Source organism: Stegostoma tigrinum, chromosome 18 (genome assembly GCF_030684315.1).
Source record: "Stegostoma tigrinum isolate sSteTig4 chromosome 18, sSteTig4.hap1, whole genome shotgun sequence".
Lineage (NCBI taxonomy): Eukaryota > Metazoa > Chordata > Chondrichthyes > Orectolobiformes > Stegostomatidae > Stegostoma > Stegostoma tigrinum.
In genome coordinates, this window is record NC_081371.1 from 23656493 (window position 1) to 23673327 (window position 16835).

The 16835-nt window shown below is 41.9% G+C and overlaps 2 protein-coding genes across 6 annotated transcripts in view; one reads left to right on the forward strand and one right to left on the reverse strand.

The window, feature by feature from the left end:
* LOC125461005 (bcl-2 homologous antagonist/killer-like) overlaps positions 1–1812 on the reverse strand; it is a 46545-nt gene extending 44733 nt beyond the window's left edge. The window contains exons 1-2 of the mRNA XM_048549272.2: positions 1741–1812; positions 1614–1643 (exon numbers count right to left, since the gene is read on the reverse strand). The gene's annotated coding sequence lies outside the window, so the exon portion shown is untranslated. The remainder of the gene's footprint in view (positions 1–1613; positions 1644–1740) is intronic.
* Positions 1–16835, forward strand: part of LOC125460677 (polyglutamylase complex subunit TTLL1-like) — a 70465-nt gene that overhangs the window by 1864 nt on the left and 51766 nt on the right. For 3 of the 5 annotated variants that reach the window (XM_048548366.2, XM_048548368.2, XM_048548369.2), the window contains exons 1-2: positions 4864–4950; positions 11669–11823. In XM_048548366.2, the coding sequence (XP_048404323.2) occupies positions 11711–11823 (113 nt within the window). In that variant the 5' untranslated portion in view covers positions 4864–4950; positions 11669–11710. Of the gene's footprint in view, positions 1–4863; positions 4951–4977; positions 5283–11668; positions 11824–16835 lie in introns of those variants that run through there. The other 2 variants (XM_048548367.2, XM_059652396.1) reach the window with 2 other exon arrangements.

A 16835-nucleotide genomic window follows, 5' to 3' on the forward strand; every position in this document is an offset into this window, starting at 1 on the left:
CCTGGTCCTGACCTCCAGAGCCAGTTACTCCCATTTTCTTTTAAACATGTAGCTACAGGACAACTTGGTGCTCTGCCTTTTGGACCTCTGTCCTTTTTTTCTAACTTCTCCACTAAAGCCTCCAACGCAATGTTGGAAAACCTGACAAAGCATAATAGAATATACAACTGATTTATGGTACTTTGACATGAACAAAGCAAGGAGAACAATTCATTGATGAGGGAAATATATAAAAATAAAGACCGGTACTGCATGAAAGAGCTGTAGTCATAGACGGTAAATAAACATTGGTTACAGTACTGAAGGGAGTTAGAGAGATTATTCCAGGATAAGGGCAAACCAGAAATATGAGCAACCAAGAGCAGTGCTAATGTAGCAATAGAGAACAGACCATAAGGGTGCATGTGTGGATACCCGCAGAGCAGAGATAAAAAAGTGTATCCAAGCAAAGTCAGCCACTTCCCAGGCTGTGCCTTTTCTTCCCCTCCCTCCCCAGGTAATATTCACCAATATCTGCTTTAACCACTATGCACTTCCCTGTTAAAAAATGTAGGCTAGCTATCTGGAGTAAAGGCCATCTTTCGCTGGTGTTATCCAAATTGAGTTTAGGTTCCCTGCTAAATGTGCACCCAATAAACAGTGGAGGTAGCATGACTGCTCACAACAATCATTCAAATGAGCAGGTAGCAAGTATCTGTCATGCTGCCTGCATTAAAGAGGTGCTGATACATCATACTTTCCTGGACCTGTTTTCTGAGGAGGCTATCAAATTTACTCCCTTTTCCTTTAAAAATCTCAGCTGAACGTGAATTTTCTTTCGGAGCTTTCTGATTTGAGCCTATTAGTCCTTAGTTTAAAACTGATCAAAACTAACAGTGAAACAAACAGTAAAATGGGAAAAACTTTTCCTCATGTTTATAGGCATGACTGTAGAGATGATATGCAATGTTTGAAGAAAATTCAGCCGTCACCCCTAGATATTTAAAGAACAATGGTTCTAACAGGTGCCTCATCACTCTATGCCCCTTACCCCTTGCCACAGCCACCCAAACCCCACAGCCAATCCTCACCACAGCCTCCCCCTCATACCTCACTGACATCCTTCGACATACCCACTAAACCCCCAGTACAGCACCTGCCATTTGTCATCCGTGAGCTACACCCCCTCCAACTCACCATCCAGCCTCCTGTTTCACTCAACTACCCACCACCGACTTCCTGTTTACCAAGTATACTTTATTCACTACCCCTCCGAACTCTCCCCACTCTACCCACCTGTGGGGGGGGGGGCAAGGTAGCCTGGTAAAGGTGAGAGTAAGAAAGGGGCGGTGAACAAGAATGGGATCGGCCGAATTACGGACAGTCTTAGACTTGGCCATATCGCGACGAGGTTAGGATTCAGCGACAAACATGCAGAATCGAGATAAGAAGCCGCCGTCCTCCCCTCATCTTCATTAGCTGCCCCACCCCGCCATAAAATCCCACCTCATCGAATGAAACAGCGCACCGCACTTCACCGATAACTTTCTCTTTGTTCACAACGCGGAAAAACAACAGCGCGCCACACCTTTCCCAAACCAAGAGCCCACACTCTCCAACAAATTGATTCTTACCTTTTCAAAGTCAGGATAGCGACAGCCGCCCTGTAGGAACAATTTAAACAAAAAAAAATCACATTCTATTCAATCATAATGGACAGATTAGTTTAGGTCTGGTGTGTAGAAAGCTGGCCATACTCACAGCAGCGTCACTCGGAGAAAGGCGCGGGCTTCTGGCCTCCAGCCTGCACCTGGAGCTGTGCACCTGAGCAAACACTGATGTCACCTCCCATCCTCCTCAGGGCAGCACCAGCCGGTGCTCACTGCTCGTCTAAAATACTGTCACCGTCTTGTCAACTCACCGAACACAGACATCCATTCAGTAACTCTACAATGCTTTCATTTATCCCATCAGCCGCCACCACGTTAGCAGAGCAGGCTTGCTGCACAATATGGCCGATTCCTCCTTCTAGTTCTCACATTATTCTTTAAATGACCACGTTTCTGGCCTTTGTTTCTCCCTGCCTAGTTTCGTTGGAGTCAAAGCAGCTAAACAGAATGGCATAGGATGAGTGAATTATGACTGCTGGCAGGCAACCAAATACAGGCACTTGCATAATGCACAGTGGAATTTCTCACAGCTGAGAAATAAACTGGGTTAGTAACAGGCAGCAGGCAATGTATTCCAAATACAGTCATGAGAAATAGCAGTAGCTGTTGTCATGTGACCTATGCACGCTGTCTTAATAAGATCATAGTTCATCTTCTACCTCAGCTCCATGTTACCGCACTGTTCCTGTATCATTTATTTGGTCGCCACTTATCTATTAACCTCCATGTTAAGTAGACTCATCAACGGAGTGTCCATAGCCCCATGGGGTAGCAAGTTCTAAAATTCACGATGCTTTAATTGAATAATTTTTTCTTATCCCAGTTCTGAATAACTGATCCATTATCTCAGAATGTGACCCAATGCTTTAAGCTTCCCGGGCAGGAAAACATTCTTTTTCAAACGTGCACAGAAAATTCCGGAGAAACTGATCGGGCCTGGCAGCATATATGCAGAGAGAAACAGAATTAAACTTTTGAGCCAGTATGACTCTTCTTCAAAACTTGTTTTTGAAACAGTTTTTTCAATATCCGTGTTAGCATCAGCTATGTAAACCCCACTCCTCATTTAATAGCAATAGGTTTTAGATTTTAAAAAAGATGCTGGATTATCAAGAAGGTATGCCGTTGACCTAGTGAAGTTTGTAAGAATTAAGCAAGACAGATTATTGAAATAAACACAAGGATTAATTTTATTGCTGGAAAAGCATTAACAATGTTAAAGATGTATAAATAACGCTTACTTCCTACTAATATGTGCAAATATACAAACTCTCTGACTATGCAAAAAAGTAATTTTGTGGATTAGCTTATGTTAAACTTGGACAAGTAAAACACATATTGAAAAGGTAAATGTAATAAAGATTCACTCCAGCCTCTGTCTCTTTGCTGAAGCAGTTACTTTTCAGTCACAGCTGGTAGATACTCTTTTCTTCTGAAATCCTGTTGCAGAAAATTCAATGGCTTTTTAGTACAGTCACTACTTGCTGTTGCAGGCATTTTTCAGCAAAGCAGAATATAGACGTGGATGAAATACTGCAGAAAGAGAGAGCTGCTCCCCATGGCAGCCTCTCTCCTCATTCCCAATTTCAGCATCCACACAAAAATTCAAAAACACAACTTTTCTCCTTCTGTATATTCCAAAAACTATGGACCATAGCTCATGTCTAACTCAGCTTCCCTTTCACAGCTAAGGTGATTAGTTCATCCAATGTCCCAACCATTAACTTGTGAATTAACCATCCTTCATCGTAATAAGCAAAGAAGTGTTCACATTTCCAGATGTGTCATTGTGTCTGTTGGCGTCTTTGTAATCTTTGCATATCTGTAGAATTAGGCCTCATTGGTGCAAATTAGTGTTTGCAGATACTTCAAATCAATGTTCTTTGCTTACCAAAAGTATTTTTTTTCATTCTTCATACACCAACTGATAAAATTACAGATTAATAGCATATTTTCATAACACGTGACAAGTTCCTTAAGAAATGTATATGCTTCAATTGGATTAGCTACCATTGTTGTGAACTCAGGAAGGTATAGGCCTCGTATACTTAATCTCTCCTCATAAGACAATGCCAAGGACCAGTAGTGAACGTCTGTTCCACTCCCTCTTGTTTAAATATTTTCTTTGTTAGGTAAGAAAACTTGGCCACGGTAAGACTTCTGTATACCAGTCCCTTTGTAACAATTACTCACCTTTGTAATTGATTACCGTTATTATGATTCAAGTACAAGGGCATTCAGGATCCCTTGAATTGAGACATTTCTAAGTCTCACCACAACATATTCTACTTTTTTACTTTTTCTGCCAAAGTAAATAACATCGCACTTCACCAGATAATGTTCAATTTGTCATATTCACAACCATTCACCATGCCAGTCTACTGTCTATTAATTCATAATAATTCTGAATGTTAGAATTTAATTTGGATATATAATGTTTGTGATTTAGAATCATCTTTTTTGGTGACAATATTATTATTGCTTATGTTTGTTTTGGTTTGAGTTTGTACGCTAAAGACATTTTTGTGTTTCATTTCAACCCTGGAATCTTGCTCCTTGTTTTCTTACATTTGGTTCATCCACACATTCTGCTCTTTAAAAAATTATGGCTATCAGGTTAGATCATACCAAAGATCTGGCTTTTCCAGTATTCTCAGAATGGAAAGCATGATCAAGATGTGTTACAGCCCATGTTTCATGTTGATTATTATAGAAGTGCTTGGAATATTCAAAGCCATATTTGTGAAAATGAATTCTGTCATTTTGATCAAAATTTGTGAAAATGATGGATACTAGCCCTAACACTTAACCAATAAAACAGCGAGATGTTAAAAAGTGGTGCAAACTGAGTGATTCGGGATTTTCCACTCACAGGCACAGACGTTTTGAAAAAAATGTGTATATGTGCACATACAATGTCTTCTGTCTGTTGCAAAATTGCTGTATATTCAGTCATAAGTATATCACATTGAGCACTTTAGATTCAAACTAAAAATGTTCCAGCAGTAGTTTAGATTGCAGTTTCAAAAAGAAACATACAATGAAACTAAAATATGACAATTAATAGTCAGACAACTGCAATATATCATGTAAAGAAGCTGAGCACAATCCATCAAAAAGGCTCAATATCAAAACCTAAAATCTTGGCGGTCCTGCAGCTTCTGCGCAGTTGGCTTCTCCCAGCCTCAGCGTTACCGGTTGCTAGGGAGCAATCTAATGTACAAAAGAAAACAAGTCGACTCCGGTAAACAGGTGGTTAGAAAATTAATGAGATTGCCACATTTGCAGAGCTCTCGCCCAGGTAAGGTTTGCCTGAATGGTTGCACAGCAAATTATCAGCCGGACACATGTGCCTTTGGAATCTGAGAGTGTGTAGAAAGCAACATTTTTCTTCCGAAACAAGACCGCAAGATTGATCCGTGCCATAGAGGAAGGAGGGGAGAGAAGGGGAATGACAAACAAATAGAAGGACATGATTGGAAGAAAAAGAAATTAAAATCCTTTGCAACGAGTATTTTCGGCCAAAAATATCCGTCGAACTGGTGCAGTCGAACACTACACTTTAAAAATCAAAAAGACTGCTGATGCTGTGAATCAGAAACAAAAACAAAAATTGCTGGAAAAGCTCAGCAGGTAGGAGATGATCTGTGGAGAGAAATCAGAATGAACGTTTCGGGTCCGGTGACTGTTCCTCACAACGAAAGATTCTGACGAAAGGTCACTCGATCTGAAACGTTAACACTGTACATATTTACCGACTGCATCCAAACTACTAATGGGTCTGAGCACCAGACTGGGCAATCAGTGATAATGGTAGGATTACAATCAAGATGAGAAATGAAACGAATAATGGTAGGGTCAGTTTTGTATGGTGCCCTGTTTATAAAACAGGATGGGGGGTACTTAGTTGTTATTAGATTAGATTCCATTCCCTACAGTTTGGAAACAGGCCCTTTGGCCCAACAAATCCACACTGCGCCTTGCAGCATCCCACCCAGACCAATCCCCCTATAACCCACACACCCCTGAACACTATGGGCAATTTAGCATGGCCAATCCACCTGCCCTGCACATCTTTGGACTGTGGGAGGTAACCGGAACGCCCAGTAGAAACCCATGCAAACATGGGGAGAATGTGCAAACTCTGCACAGACAGTTGCCTGAGGCTGGAATTGAACCCAGGTCCCTGGTGCTATGGGGCTGCAGATTTAACCGTGCCACCCTGTTGTAATTTAAGAACATGTCAAAGCACTCCACAATCAATGTTCTGAGGGGCAGTCACTGTTGCCATGTTGGAATGCAGCAGCCAAATAGTACAGGCAGTACAGTACCACAAATACTATGTCCCCAATCATTGGAGACTTGGAGACCAGACATACACCGAAAGAGAAGGGACCCATCTCCCAACGCACTGACTCCATGTGATTACCCAGGAAGTTTCAGCTTTTATTGGACAATTCTTCGGATGCCTGAGACCCTGTGCGAATGTCTTTGACTTCAGTTTCGGCTTGGGAAGAGATCTGACAATTCGCTGAATAATTACCCAGGAACCATTCCAACTGCTGGTTAACTAAACAATTAACTCCACCCCCACTGATTCCTCCAATTCCCCTGACCCTCCCACCTCATGCACCTTCAAAACTCCTCAATCTCTGAGCTCTTCACTCCAAATCCTTGGCCCCTGTTTCAGCCTCACCACCCTGCCACTCTACCATTTTAACCATCTGGCACCCTATCGATCCTGCTACTACCCATTTACCTCATCTCCCTCATTCACAAACAAGTCTGAAAACCTATATAAGTATCCAAAAGATTTTTAGTGTGTTTTGCGAATGAAAACTGACCATATTATGATAGCTACTGCTGTGAAAAAGGAGCATAACTTGGCTACTAGAAAGCACTGCACTATCACATGGGATTAGCCTAGACCAGCATCATGGTCGGCATAGGTAAGGTGGGTTGAAGAGCCTGTACCTGCGCTGTACTATTCCATGTTCAATTGTCTAATTAATAATGGAAATGACAAATGAATTAAACAGATATTTTGCATCAATCTTCGTTGCAGAGAACATAAGCAACATTCCAAAAACAGCAGTAAATCTTGTGATTGCAATCCTTATCTGTTCTGGCCTACATGTGACTCCAAACCCACAGCAATGTGGTTGAATCTTAGCAGTCCTCTGGGCAATTAAGAATGGGCAATAAATGCTGTTGCCTAGCCAGTGACACCCTCATCCCGGGAATGAAATAAAAAGAAATGGAGGGGAGGAAGTAACTCAGGAAATGCAACATCACTAGCAAAGGAGTACTGAGTAAGTTGTTGGGTCTGTGGACTGACATGTGTTTAAGTCATGATGAAAATGTGAAAATGTTAAAATAAGTGGTGAGTGAGATTGGTGATGCATTGCCTTAAATTTTCAAAACTTCTTTGATTAGGAAATGGTTCCATGACGTTAGAAGGTAGGAAATATAACTCCTTTATTCAAAAAGGGAGAGATACAGATAGCAAGAAACTAAAGCCAGTAAGATTAACGTCTGCCATAAAAGGTATGTTTGAAGCTACTCTTAAAGAAGTTATAGCATGCACTTGGTTAAGTTCGGAGTAATCAATCAGAGCCAAAATGGTTTAGTGGAAGGGAAATCAAATGTGACCAATCTAGTGAAGTTCTTTGAGGAGGTAATAAATGCTGTTGATGAAGGAGAACCAGTTGATGTAGTGACCTGAGATTTTCATAAGGCATTTCATAAGATGCTTCATCAATCATATGGGAGAAAATAAAAGCTCTTGGTGTAGGGGTAGCATATTGGCATGTATAGAAAATTGGCTGGGCTAACAGGAAACAGAGAATAAGCATAAATGGGTCTTTTTCAGGTTTGTAAGATAAAACAAGTTTTGTGCCCAAAGGGCTTGGTACTGGGACATCACCTGTTACAGTTTATCTAACTGTCTCAGATAAATGGGCAAAGATACAAGTACCAAATTTGCTGATGGTCAGCAAGTAAGTTGTGAAGATGAAGTAAAGAGGCTACCAAAAGACATGGGTAGGTTAAGTGAGTAGGCAAAGATGTAAAGATGTGGCAAAGATCATAATATTGGGAAGTAGAAAATAGTCCTTTTTTTGCAGCAAGCATAAAAAATAAGAATTTAATTGAAATGGTGAGAGAGCCTTTCCAAAATGCAGGGCCTCTGGTTATCCTGGCTTATAAATTGAATGCAAGTGCAATAAGGAATTATAAATGCTAATCAAATATTATCATTTATTACTAGGTGAAATGAATACAAAAAATAAGGAAGTTGTGTTCCAGTTATACAGAGCAGTAGTGAGTCAATATCAGGAGTACTCTGCACAGTATTTGTCACTTTATTTAAAGAAGAATGTAAATGAGGCAGTTCAGAGAAAATTTGCTAGCCTACTAACTGGAAGGGTCGCACAAGCAAGTTTAATTTCAATTTTAATTATATTAAATATCCAGTTATAAATAAATTATAAAATAATGAAATCCGATGCTTATAAAAATAAATAGGTCATAAGGTCAGAAGTGTGAATGTTCACCAATGATGACAAATGTTCAGCACTGTTCGCACGACTCCTCAGATACAGAAGTAGCCCATAATCAAATGCAACAAGATCTGGACAATACCCACGCTTGGTCTGACAAGTGGCAAGTAACATTCCCACTGCACAGATGCCAGACAATGACCATCTCCAACAAGAGACAATTTACCCACCACCCCTTGATGTTCAATGGTGTGATGATCACTGAATTCCACCCCACCCCCACCCCGTATCGACATCTTTAGGGTTACCATTGACCAGAAACTCAACTGGGCTCAGTGGTTAGCACTTTTGCCTCACAGCACCAGGGACCTGGGTTCAGTTCCAGCTTTGGGGAACTGTCTGTGTGGAGTTTGCATATTCTCCCTGTGTATGTGTGGGTTCCCTCTGGGTGCTCTGGTTTCCCCCCACAGTCCAAAGTTGTGCAGGTTAAGTGGATTGGCCATGCTAAATTGCCCATATTGTCTAGAATGGGAAACGCAGAGATCCAGTCACGGGTGGGTTGGAGTGGATGCTCTTCGGAGGATTGGTGTGTACCCAATAGGCCAAATGGCCTGTTTCCACTGTAGGGATTCTGTGAATATAAACACAGTTGCTACAAGTGCAGAGCCTAGGAATATTGCGTTGAATAACTCATATCCTGACTGCTCAAAGCCTGCATGCCATCAACAAGGCACGAGTCAGGAGAGTGATGAAATACTACCCCTTGTCGAGATGAGTGCAGCTCCAACAATACTCAGAAGGCTTGAGACCATCAAGGACAAAGCCGTCCACTTGATTTGCACTACATCCACAAATGTCCATTCCCTCAATCACCACTGCTGAGTAGCAGCAGTGTGTACTATCAATGAGATGCACTGCAGAAATTCACCAAAGATCCTTAGACAGCACCTTCCAAACCCAGGATCACGTCCATCTAGAAGGACAAAGGCAGCAGAAACAAAGGAACACCACTGCCACCTGCAAGTTTCCTTCCAAGCCACTTACCACCCTGACTTGGAATTAAATCACTGTTCTTCACTATTGCTGAGTCAAAATTCTGGAATTCCCTTCCTAAGGGGAATTTGAGTCAACCTACAGCATGTGGACTACAGCAGTTCAAAAAGGCAGCTCACCACCATGTTCTCAAGGGCAACTAGAGGTGGGAAATAAATGCTGGTCAGCCAGTGACGTCCATGTTCCACAGATGAATTAAGTAAAATATTTCAGTGCTACAGCAGGGGTTTGTTAATAATTAAAACTTAAAGCTCAATCAATAATTCACTTATGCCTTGATATACTATCCCTGGCATTATAAGCTTTGTTTAGTGACTAGTTACCACAACTTCATACCCATAATTTGTTTTAATGATGACTCAGTTGTTGCAAAATTGATAATACAAAGCTTGAGTAGCAGCATGTCAAATCTGGTGTCGCCCTCTGTACTTCCACTTTTAACTACATGTGCAGTTGCTTTCCAGTTTGTCCCATAACAATGATGAGTGCTGTTGGCCTTGGTATTATTTTCATCTCAAAGTCCACAGCAACCTATTTTATTGATTTTGACTGACGTAAACATGGTTAGGACACTAGGGTGAACTTACATACTCTTGAGGTTGTTGATTTATTTGTCGAGCTGGTAGATTGGTTTGCAGATGTTTTGTCACTATACTAGGTAACATCATCAGTGCACCTCCAACTAAGCGTTGTTGGTCAGTCTTGCTTGTATTTATATGGTCTGGTCTGATGTGGTGGTAGGCCTCACTTCCAATTCCGCTTCATAGTGATTGGTATATGGGATCTGTTTCCACACGTTTGTTGATTAAGTTCCAGGTTGAATACCAGGCCTCTAGGAAATCCTGTGCTTGTTTTTGGTTGGCTTGTCCTAGGATAGTTACGTTGTCCTAGTCAAATTTGTCCGAGTGTGTGGAAACAAGTGGTAGCCGGTTGCGTCTCCTGTTAGCTAGTTGATGCTCATGTGCCGTGAAAGCTAGCTTTCTCCTGGTCTGTATGACATTGCGTTTGTGGCAGTCCTTACATGGAATTTTATACGTAACATTGGTTCTGTTAGTTGTGGGTATGGGATCCTTTGTTCTTGTCAGTAGTTATCATAGTGTAGCCTTGGATTTGTGTGCTACCACCATTCCTAGTGGTTGGAGTAGTCTGGTGGCCATCTCTGATAGGTTCTTGATGTATGATAGGGTGACTAGTGTATTTGGGCGTGCTGTGTCTACCTTGTTGTTGTCTGCTGTGTAAGTACCGGCTGACTGCGCTTTTCAGATAGCCATTGTTTTTAAAGATGATGTGGAGGTGTTCTTCCCCGGTTTTGCACAGTTCCAAGGTGCTGTGGTGTGTTATGACTGTTCTGAACAGAGTTCTGATGCAGGTCCATTTGTGGGTGTTTGGGTTGGTGTTGTTGTTAAGTAATTGGTCCGTATGGGTAGCCTTTCTGTATACACTGGTCTGGAACTCACTGTTGGCCCTTTGTTCAACCATTATGTCCAGGAATGGGAGTCAGTTGTTGTTCTCCTCTTCCCCGGTGCATTTGATACTGGTGAGGATGTTGTTGATGAGTTGGTGGGTTCCCTTTAGTTTTCTTTCTCTCGTAAATACATGAGTCTCCTAGTATTGAATTTTGTTTATCATTTCATGAAAACAGTAGGATATCGTTCCCTTGGTCCTACAGTGAAGCGTCAGCCTGCATTATATGTATACTTCTCTGCAGTGGACAGTGGACACCCCAGTAAGAATGCTATGAAGATTCTCTACTATAAGATATACCCTATATAAGATACATAGGCTAATGGCAAAACCTGTTTCTATCACCATTTTCAGTTATTCATTCTGGACATATGTTCATCATGAGCAAAACTGGAATTTTTTGCTTTTAGAACATAGAACATAGAACATCGAACAGTACAGCACAGTGCAGACCCTTCGGCCCACGATGTTGTGCCAACCTATTATCCTATTAAGATCAAACCACCCTGCATACCCTACATTTTACTATTCTCCATGTGCCAATCCAAGAGTCACTTAAAAATCTCCAATGTATCTGACTCCACTGCCACTGCTGATAGCGCAATCCGCACGCCCAGCACTCTGATTTGTCCTTGAGGAAGTGGCATTTACCTTCTCATTGAGCAGTTTAGTACAATTGTGGGGCTTGCTGGTCCACGTCAGAGGAGAGTTAAATGCCAACCTTGCTAATATGAAACAGGAGTCTCATGTAGTTCAGACAGCTTTTATTTCCAGAGCTTCAAAACTGAATTATAATACAGAAACACCCATGATGGGATTTGGAACATATTCATATTCTTTAATTAATCTAAAACAAAAGCATAAGTACAATAGAATATTAAGAAATAACAAAAATCTATAAATTTAACATGAAAATTTTGCAATAAGTATTTAAGGTTTGTACAGTTTTTGACATCTTTTTGTGTTGTCATGTGAGTATATTTTCATGTCTTTCATTAACAGGGTTAACTGAATCTGCAACAGTTCATATTCACCAGAAAGATCATGACAGGAAAAGTGAAATGGGCAACAGACATTGACAAGTCTGTGCTTTTAAATAACTTCGAGAAAAGAGATTGGATCCGGGTATCAACAAGTGAAGACTGGAATTTTTATTGGTGAGTAAACTGTTGAATAGTAAATCAATCAGTTCTGATTTGATGACTGAAGATACAGACATCGGAATTATGAATCAAAATCATTAGTACCAGAATTCTTTGAAGGCACTTACTTTATGACTTTTGTTACGTAGTGTCCATCTAGCAGAATTTTTAAGACCAGATGGTGAAGAAGGGTATCTGGAGCAAATTGTGTGCTATATTTGGTTGATTGTTCAGTTTTTCAGGATGTTCTGAAAGCTGCTGTAAAATTCTTCTTGAATTGTAAAACCCATATGTCTTTTGACAATGGAGCTTCATAAGGTTAGGAGACGAAAGGGAATTGTACACTGAAGATAATTTTTAGTTCAACTTTTCTAAAGGCTAAGCAAGCTGTGCTAGAAGGATGGTAAAGTGCTGGCAAAAGCCAACAGATGGCAAATATGAGGGCTATGAACAGATTTTGAGAATACACAGCAGTGTGGTACAGCTCCCAAAGCCTTTCATCGCTGAGTTGAAAGTACGATATTGTTACTTGAGATGGTTGGTAAGGAAAATGTATTTGAAACTGTAGAAGACTATTCTTGGAAGAACAATAATAGAGCATGTCCAGTAGAAGGTGGCAGTAAGTTTCAGTATGTAGTCTATCTCACTGTAAATCCTTCAAATATTTATGTCAAGAAGTATTACCTTTCACTTTTACTCACACCTACTGCTGACAGAGCCTTACAGCTCTTTCATTGCATGTTGTATTGTTACGGACTGAAAGGTGGACACTGCACTTTTGAAAAGCAACATGGAATATGAACCAACGCAGTATCCTCCGACACTTCCGCCATTTACAATCCGACCCCACCACCCAAGACATTTTTCCATCCCCACCCCTGTCTGCTTTCCGGAGAGACCACTCTCTCCGTGACTCCCTTGTTCGTTCCACACTGCCGTCCAACCCCACCACACCCGGCACCTTCCCCTGCAACCGCAGGAAATGCTACACTTGTCCCCACACCTCCTCCCTCACCCCCATCCCAGGCCCCAAGATGACATTCCACATTAAGCAGAGGTTCACCTGCACATCTGCCAATGTGGTATACTGCATCCACTGTACCCGGTGCGGCTTTCTCTACATTGGGGAAACCAAGCGGAGGCTTGGGGACCGCTTTGCAGAACACCTCCGCTCAGTTCGCAACAAACAACTGCACCTCCCAGTCACAAACCATTTCCACTCCCCCTCCCATTCTCTTGATGACATGTCCATCATGGGCCTCCTGCACTGCCACAATGATGCCACCCGAAGGTTGCAGGAACAGCAACTCATATTCCGCCTGGGAACCCTGCAGCCATATGGTATCAATGTGGACTTCACCAGTTTCAAAATCTCCCCTTCCCCCACTGCATCCCTAAACCAGCCCAGTTCATCCCCTCCCCCCACTGCACCACACAACCAGCCCAGCTCTTCCCCCCCACCCACTGCATCCCAAAACCAGTCCAACCTGTCTCTGCCTCCCTAACCGGTTCTTCCTCTCACCCATCCCTTCCTCCCACCCCAAGCCGCACCCCCAGCTACCTACTAACCTCATCCCACCTCCTTGACCTGTCCGTCTTCCCCGGACTGACCTATCCCCTCCCTACCTCCCCACCTACACCCTCTCCACCTATCTTCTTTACTCTCCATCTTCGGTCCGCCTCCCCCTCTCTCCCTATTTATTCCAGTTCCCTCCCCCCATCCCCCTCTCTGATGAAGGGTCTAGGCCCGAAACGTCAGCTTTTGTGCTCCTGAGATGCTGCTTGGCCTGCTGTGTTCATCCAGCCTCACATTTTATTATCATGGAATATGAACACTTCACATTCACAGAATGAATTTGAATAGAATCAAGTGATCTATTTTGTAATTTCTGGGTAGATGGATGCAAATGTGCCTGAACATATCTCAAGGAAATTGCTTAAAGTACAAATGGCTTTCCCAGGTACTAATTGAGTACTCCTCACTATTCAGTAGTAGAGATTTAAAATAACAATGGCTGCTAGATTTGCTAGCCTACAAATATGGAATTTCAAATAAAATCACCAGAGAGAATAATTAGATCTAGAATCTTGATATCAAGTATGTATTGTCCATTACATTGGCTTCCACCCATTACATGGGCAAAGGAGTACATCAATAGTGTTATTGGGTGGCTGAAACTGGCTGGAAAGGGAATAAATATCTTTTTTAATACACAGGGACTGTCCAACAAGTCAGTCTGGGACACAAAGACTTAAAAAGAAGGTACCTCTTGCTCAGCATAATAAAAGATTTTGCTTCTCATACCACCTTAGCCAGATAAGGACGGGGGTGACCAATTATTTTACTGGCAAAGTTGTATTTCTTTATACCAGGAACTTGATTTCAATTTTTCCTGAAACAGCAGAAACTTGCAATCTCCATTGTTTCCAGGGAACCATGAAATAATCTTCCAAGCCCAGATCATTTCAATGACCATCTTAAGGACTATGTAAAAAAGTGACTGGTTTCTTTTTACTCTGTTGCTTGTCTAAGTGCACGTTAGATCAGTCACTATAGTCTTCTTGTTTGTGAATGTCTGTTTATTTTTGAAGTGAATGTTTGTTCTGGCTATTGTGAAAAATAAAAATTTAATCTTTCTTTTAACTCAAACTTACAAGAAAGCTGGTGCATGTCTGTTCTTCAAATTTACAGGACTAAAAGAGCTAAAACTCTGTCTGCATAATTACATCTTGTTGTAGCCAGCCAAGAGCTAAGAAAAGTGGAAAAACTACCTCTCAGAAATAGTAGGGACTGGAGATGCTGGAGAATGTGAGACAACAAGGTGTAGAGTTGAATGAACACAGCAGGCCAAGCAGTATCAGAGGAGCAGGAAAGCTGACGTTTCGGGTCTGGACCCTTCTTCAGAAATGGGGGGAGGGGAAGGTGTTCTGAAATAAATTGGGAGAGAGGGGAAGGTGGATAGAAGATGGATAAAGGAGAAGATAGGTGGAGAGGAGACAGACAGGTCAAAGAGGTGGGGATGGAGCCAGTAAAGGTGAGTGCCGGTGGGGAGATAGGGAGGGGATAGGTCAGTCCAGGGAGGACGGACAGGCCAATGGGGCGGGATGAGGTTAGTAGGTAAGAGATGGGGGTGGGGCTTGAGGTGGGAGGAGAGGATAGGTGGGAGGAAGAACAGGTTAGGGAGGCGGGCATGAGCTGGGCTGGTTTTGGGATGTGGTAGGGGGAGGGGAGATTTTGAAGCTTGTGAAGTTCACATTGATACTATTGGGCTGCAGGGTTCCCAAGTGAAATATGAGTTGCTGTTCCTGCAACCTTTGGGTGGCATCATTGTGGCACTGCAGGAGGCCTAGGGTGGACATGTTGTCTGAGGAATGGGAGGGGAAGTTGAAATGATTAGCAACTGGGAGGTGCAGTTGTTTAGTGCGAACCGAGCGTAAGGGTTCTGCAAAGCGGTGAGGCTTGGGACTTCACAAGTTTCAAAATCTCCCCTCCCCCTACTCCATCCCAAAACCAGCCCAGCTCATGCCCGCCTCCCTAACCTGTTCTTCCTCCCACCTATCCCCTCCTCCCACCTCAAGCACCACACCCATCTCCTACCTACTACCCTCATCCTGCCCCCTTGACCTGTCCGTCCTCCTGGACTGACCTATCTCTTTCATAACTCCCCACCTACACTCACCTTTTCTGGCTCCATCCCTGCCTCTTTGACCTGTCTGTCTCCTCTCCACTTACCTTCTCATTCATCCATCTTCTATCTGCCTCCCCATCTCTCCCTATTTATTTCAGAACCCCCTTCCCCTCCCCCATTTCTGAAGAAGGGTCTAGGCCCAAAACATCAGCCTTTCCTGCTAAACTATCTCTCATATCTTCCAATCCATAATAACAGTGTATAACAGTTTCGTATACATTCAAGATGCAGCTTACTGCCAAGGATTTCAGAATTTTAATCTTTTCAAAGATTATTATAATAAAATTAATTTAAAACACCTGGCCAACTAAGACTTTGTACTTTCCAGCAAATTTCACTGTTACTACTTCCTGCAGAACACATTATATCTGCAGACTTAGCACATAGCTTTTACTGAATTTGTGCTTCTTCAACTGACAACATCCTGCAAGTCAGGCTCTGCTCTAAGACTACAAAACAAACAATGCTAGGGAGTTTATTTAAACTGAAGAATTGAGAATCAAACAAAATTAAAGCCTTATGACATCTTTGCAAATAAGGACATGGAGAAAATAGGGAAGGATCAACCTAGAAATCTTCCCAGGTTCAAGATTACCATCTAACCGTCTTACCATTATAACATCTTGCTTACTTCTCCCTCATAGTCATGTAGATTTACAAGAAAAACAAACAACCTGTAGAATAGTATCTTCTGATGCTTTTTGGACCCTGCAGTCTAACAGTAAAACATTTATGAGAATGGGCAAACAGTTTGACAGCACTTGTAATGACCAAGAGCTAAGACCCACTGTTAGTAAGTAGAGCCTAGCTAGCTACAGATGATAATTGCAGATAGAGTTTATCAACAACATGAATTCATCCATTCAGGGAGATCCTGATGTCCTCCAATTGAAGCAATTGTAGTATCTTAAATTATTCTCAGGCTTTCAACTCCATTGGCATATTAATATGTTTATGCCAGAAAGCAATCATACTTGCTGTAAAGAAGAATATCACATATCAGCCTTTAAGCTACTTTTTACAATGTTCCCAGTTCTATTTCTGCCTTTAATTTGAAAGAAAAATTTTTTTAAAACGTTAAGACAAAGGAGCCAAAGCCACTCAGCCCATTAAGGCCACTGTGCTATTCGCTTTTGATTCAATAATGGCTGATAATCCTCAACTTCACTTTTCTCCCTTTCCATCTAACCATTGATTCCCTTACTGATTAAACATTTGTCTGTCTCAGCCTTGAATATACCTAACAACTCACTCTTGACAGCCCTGTACTGTAAAGAATTCCACAGAGTCACTATCTTCTGAGAGTAGAAATACCTTCTCATCTTTGTCGTAAATGTG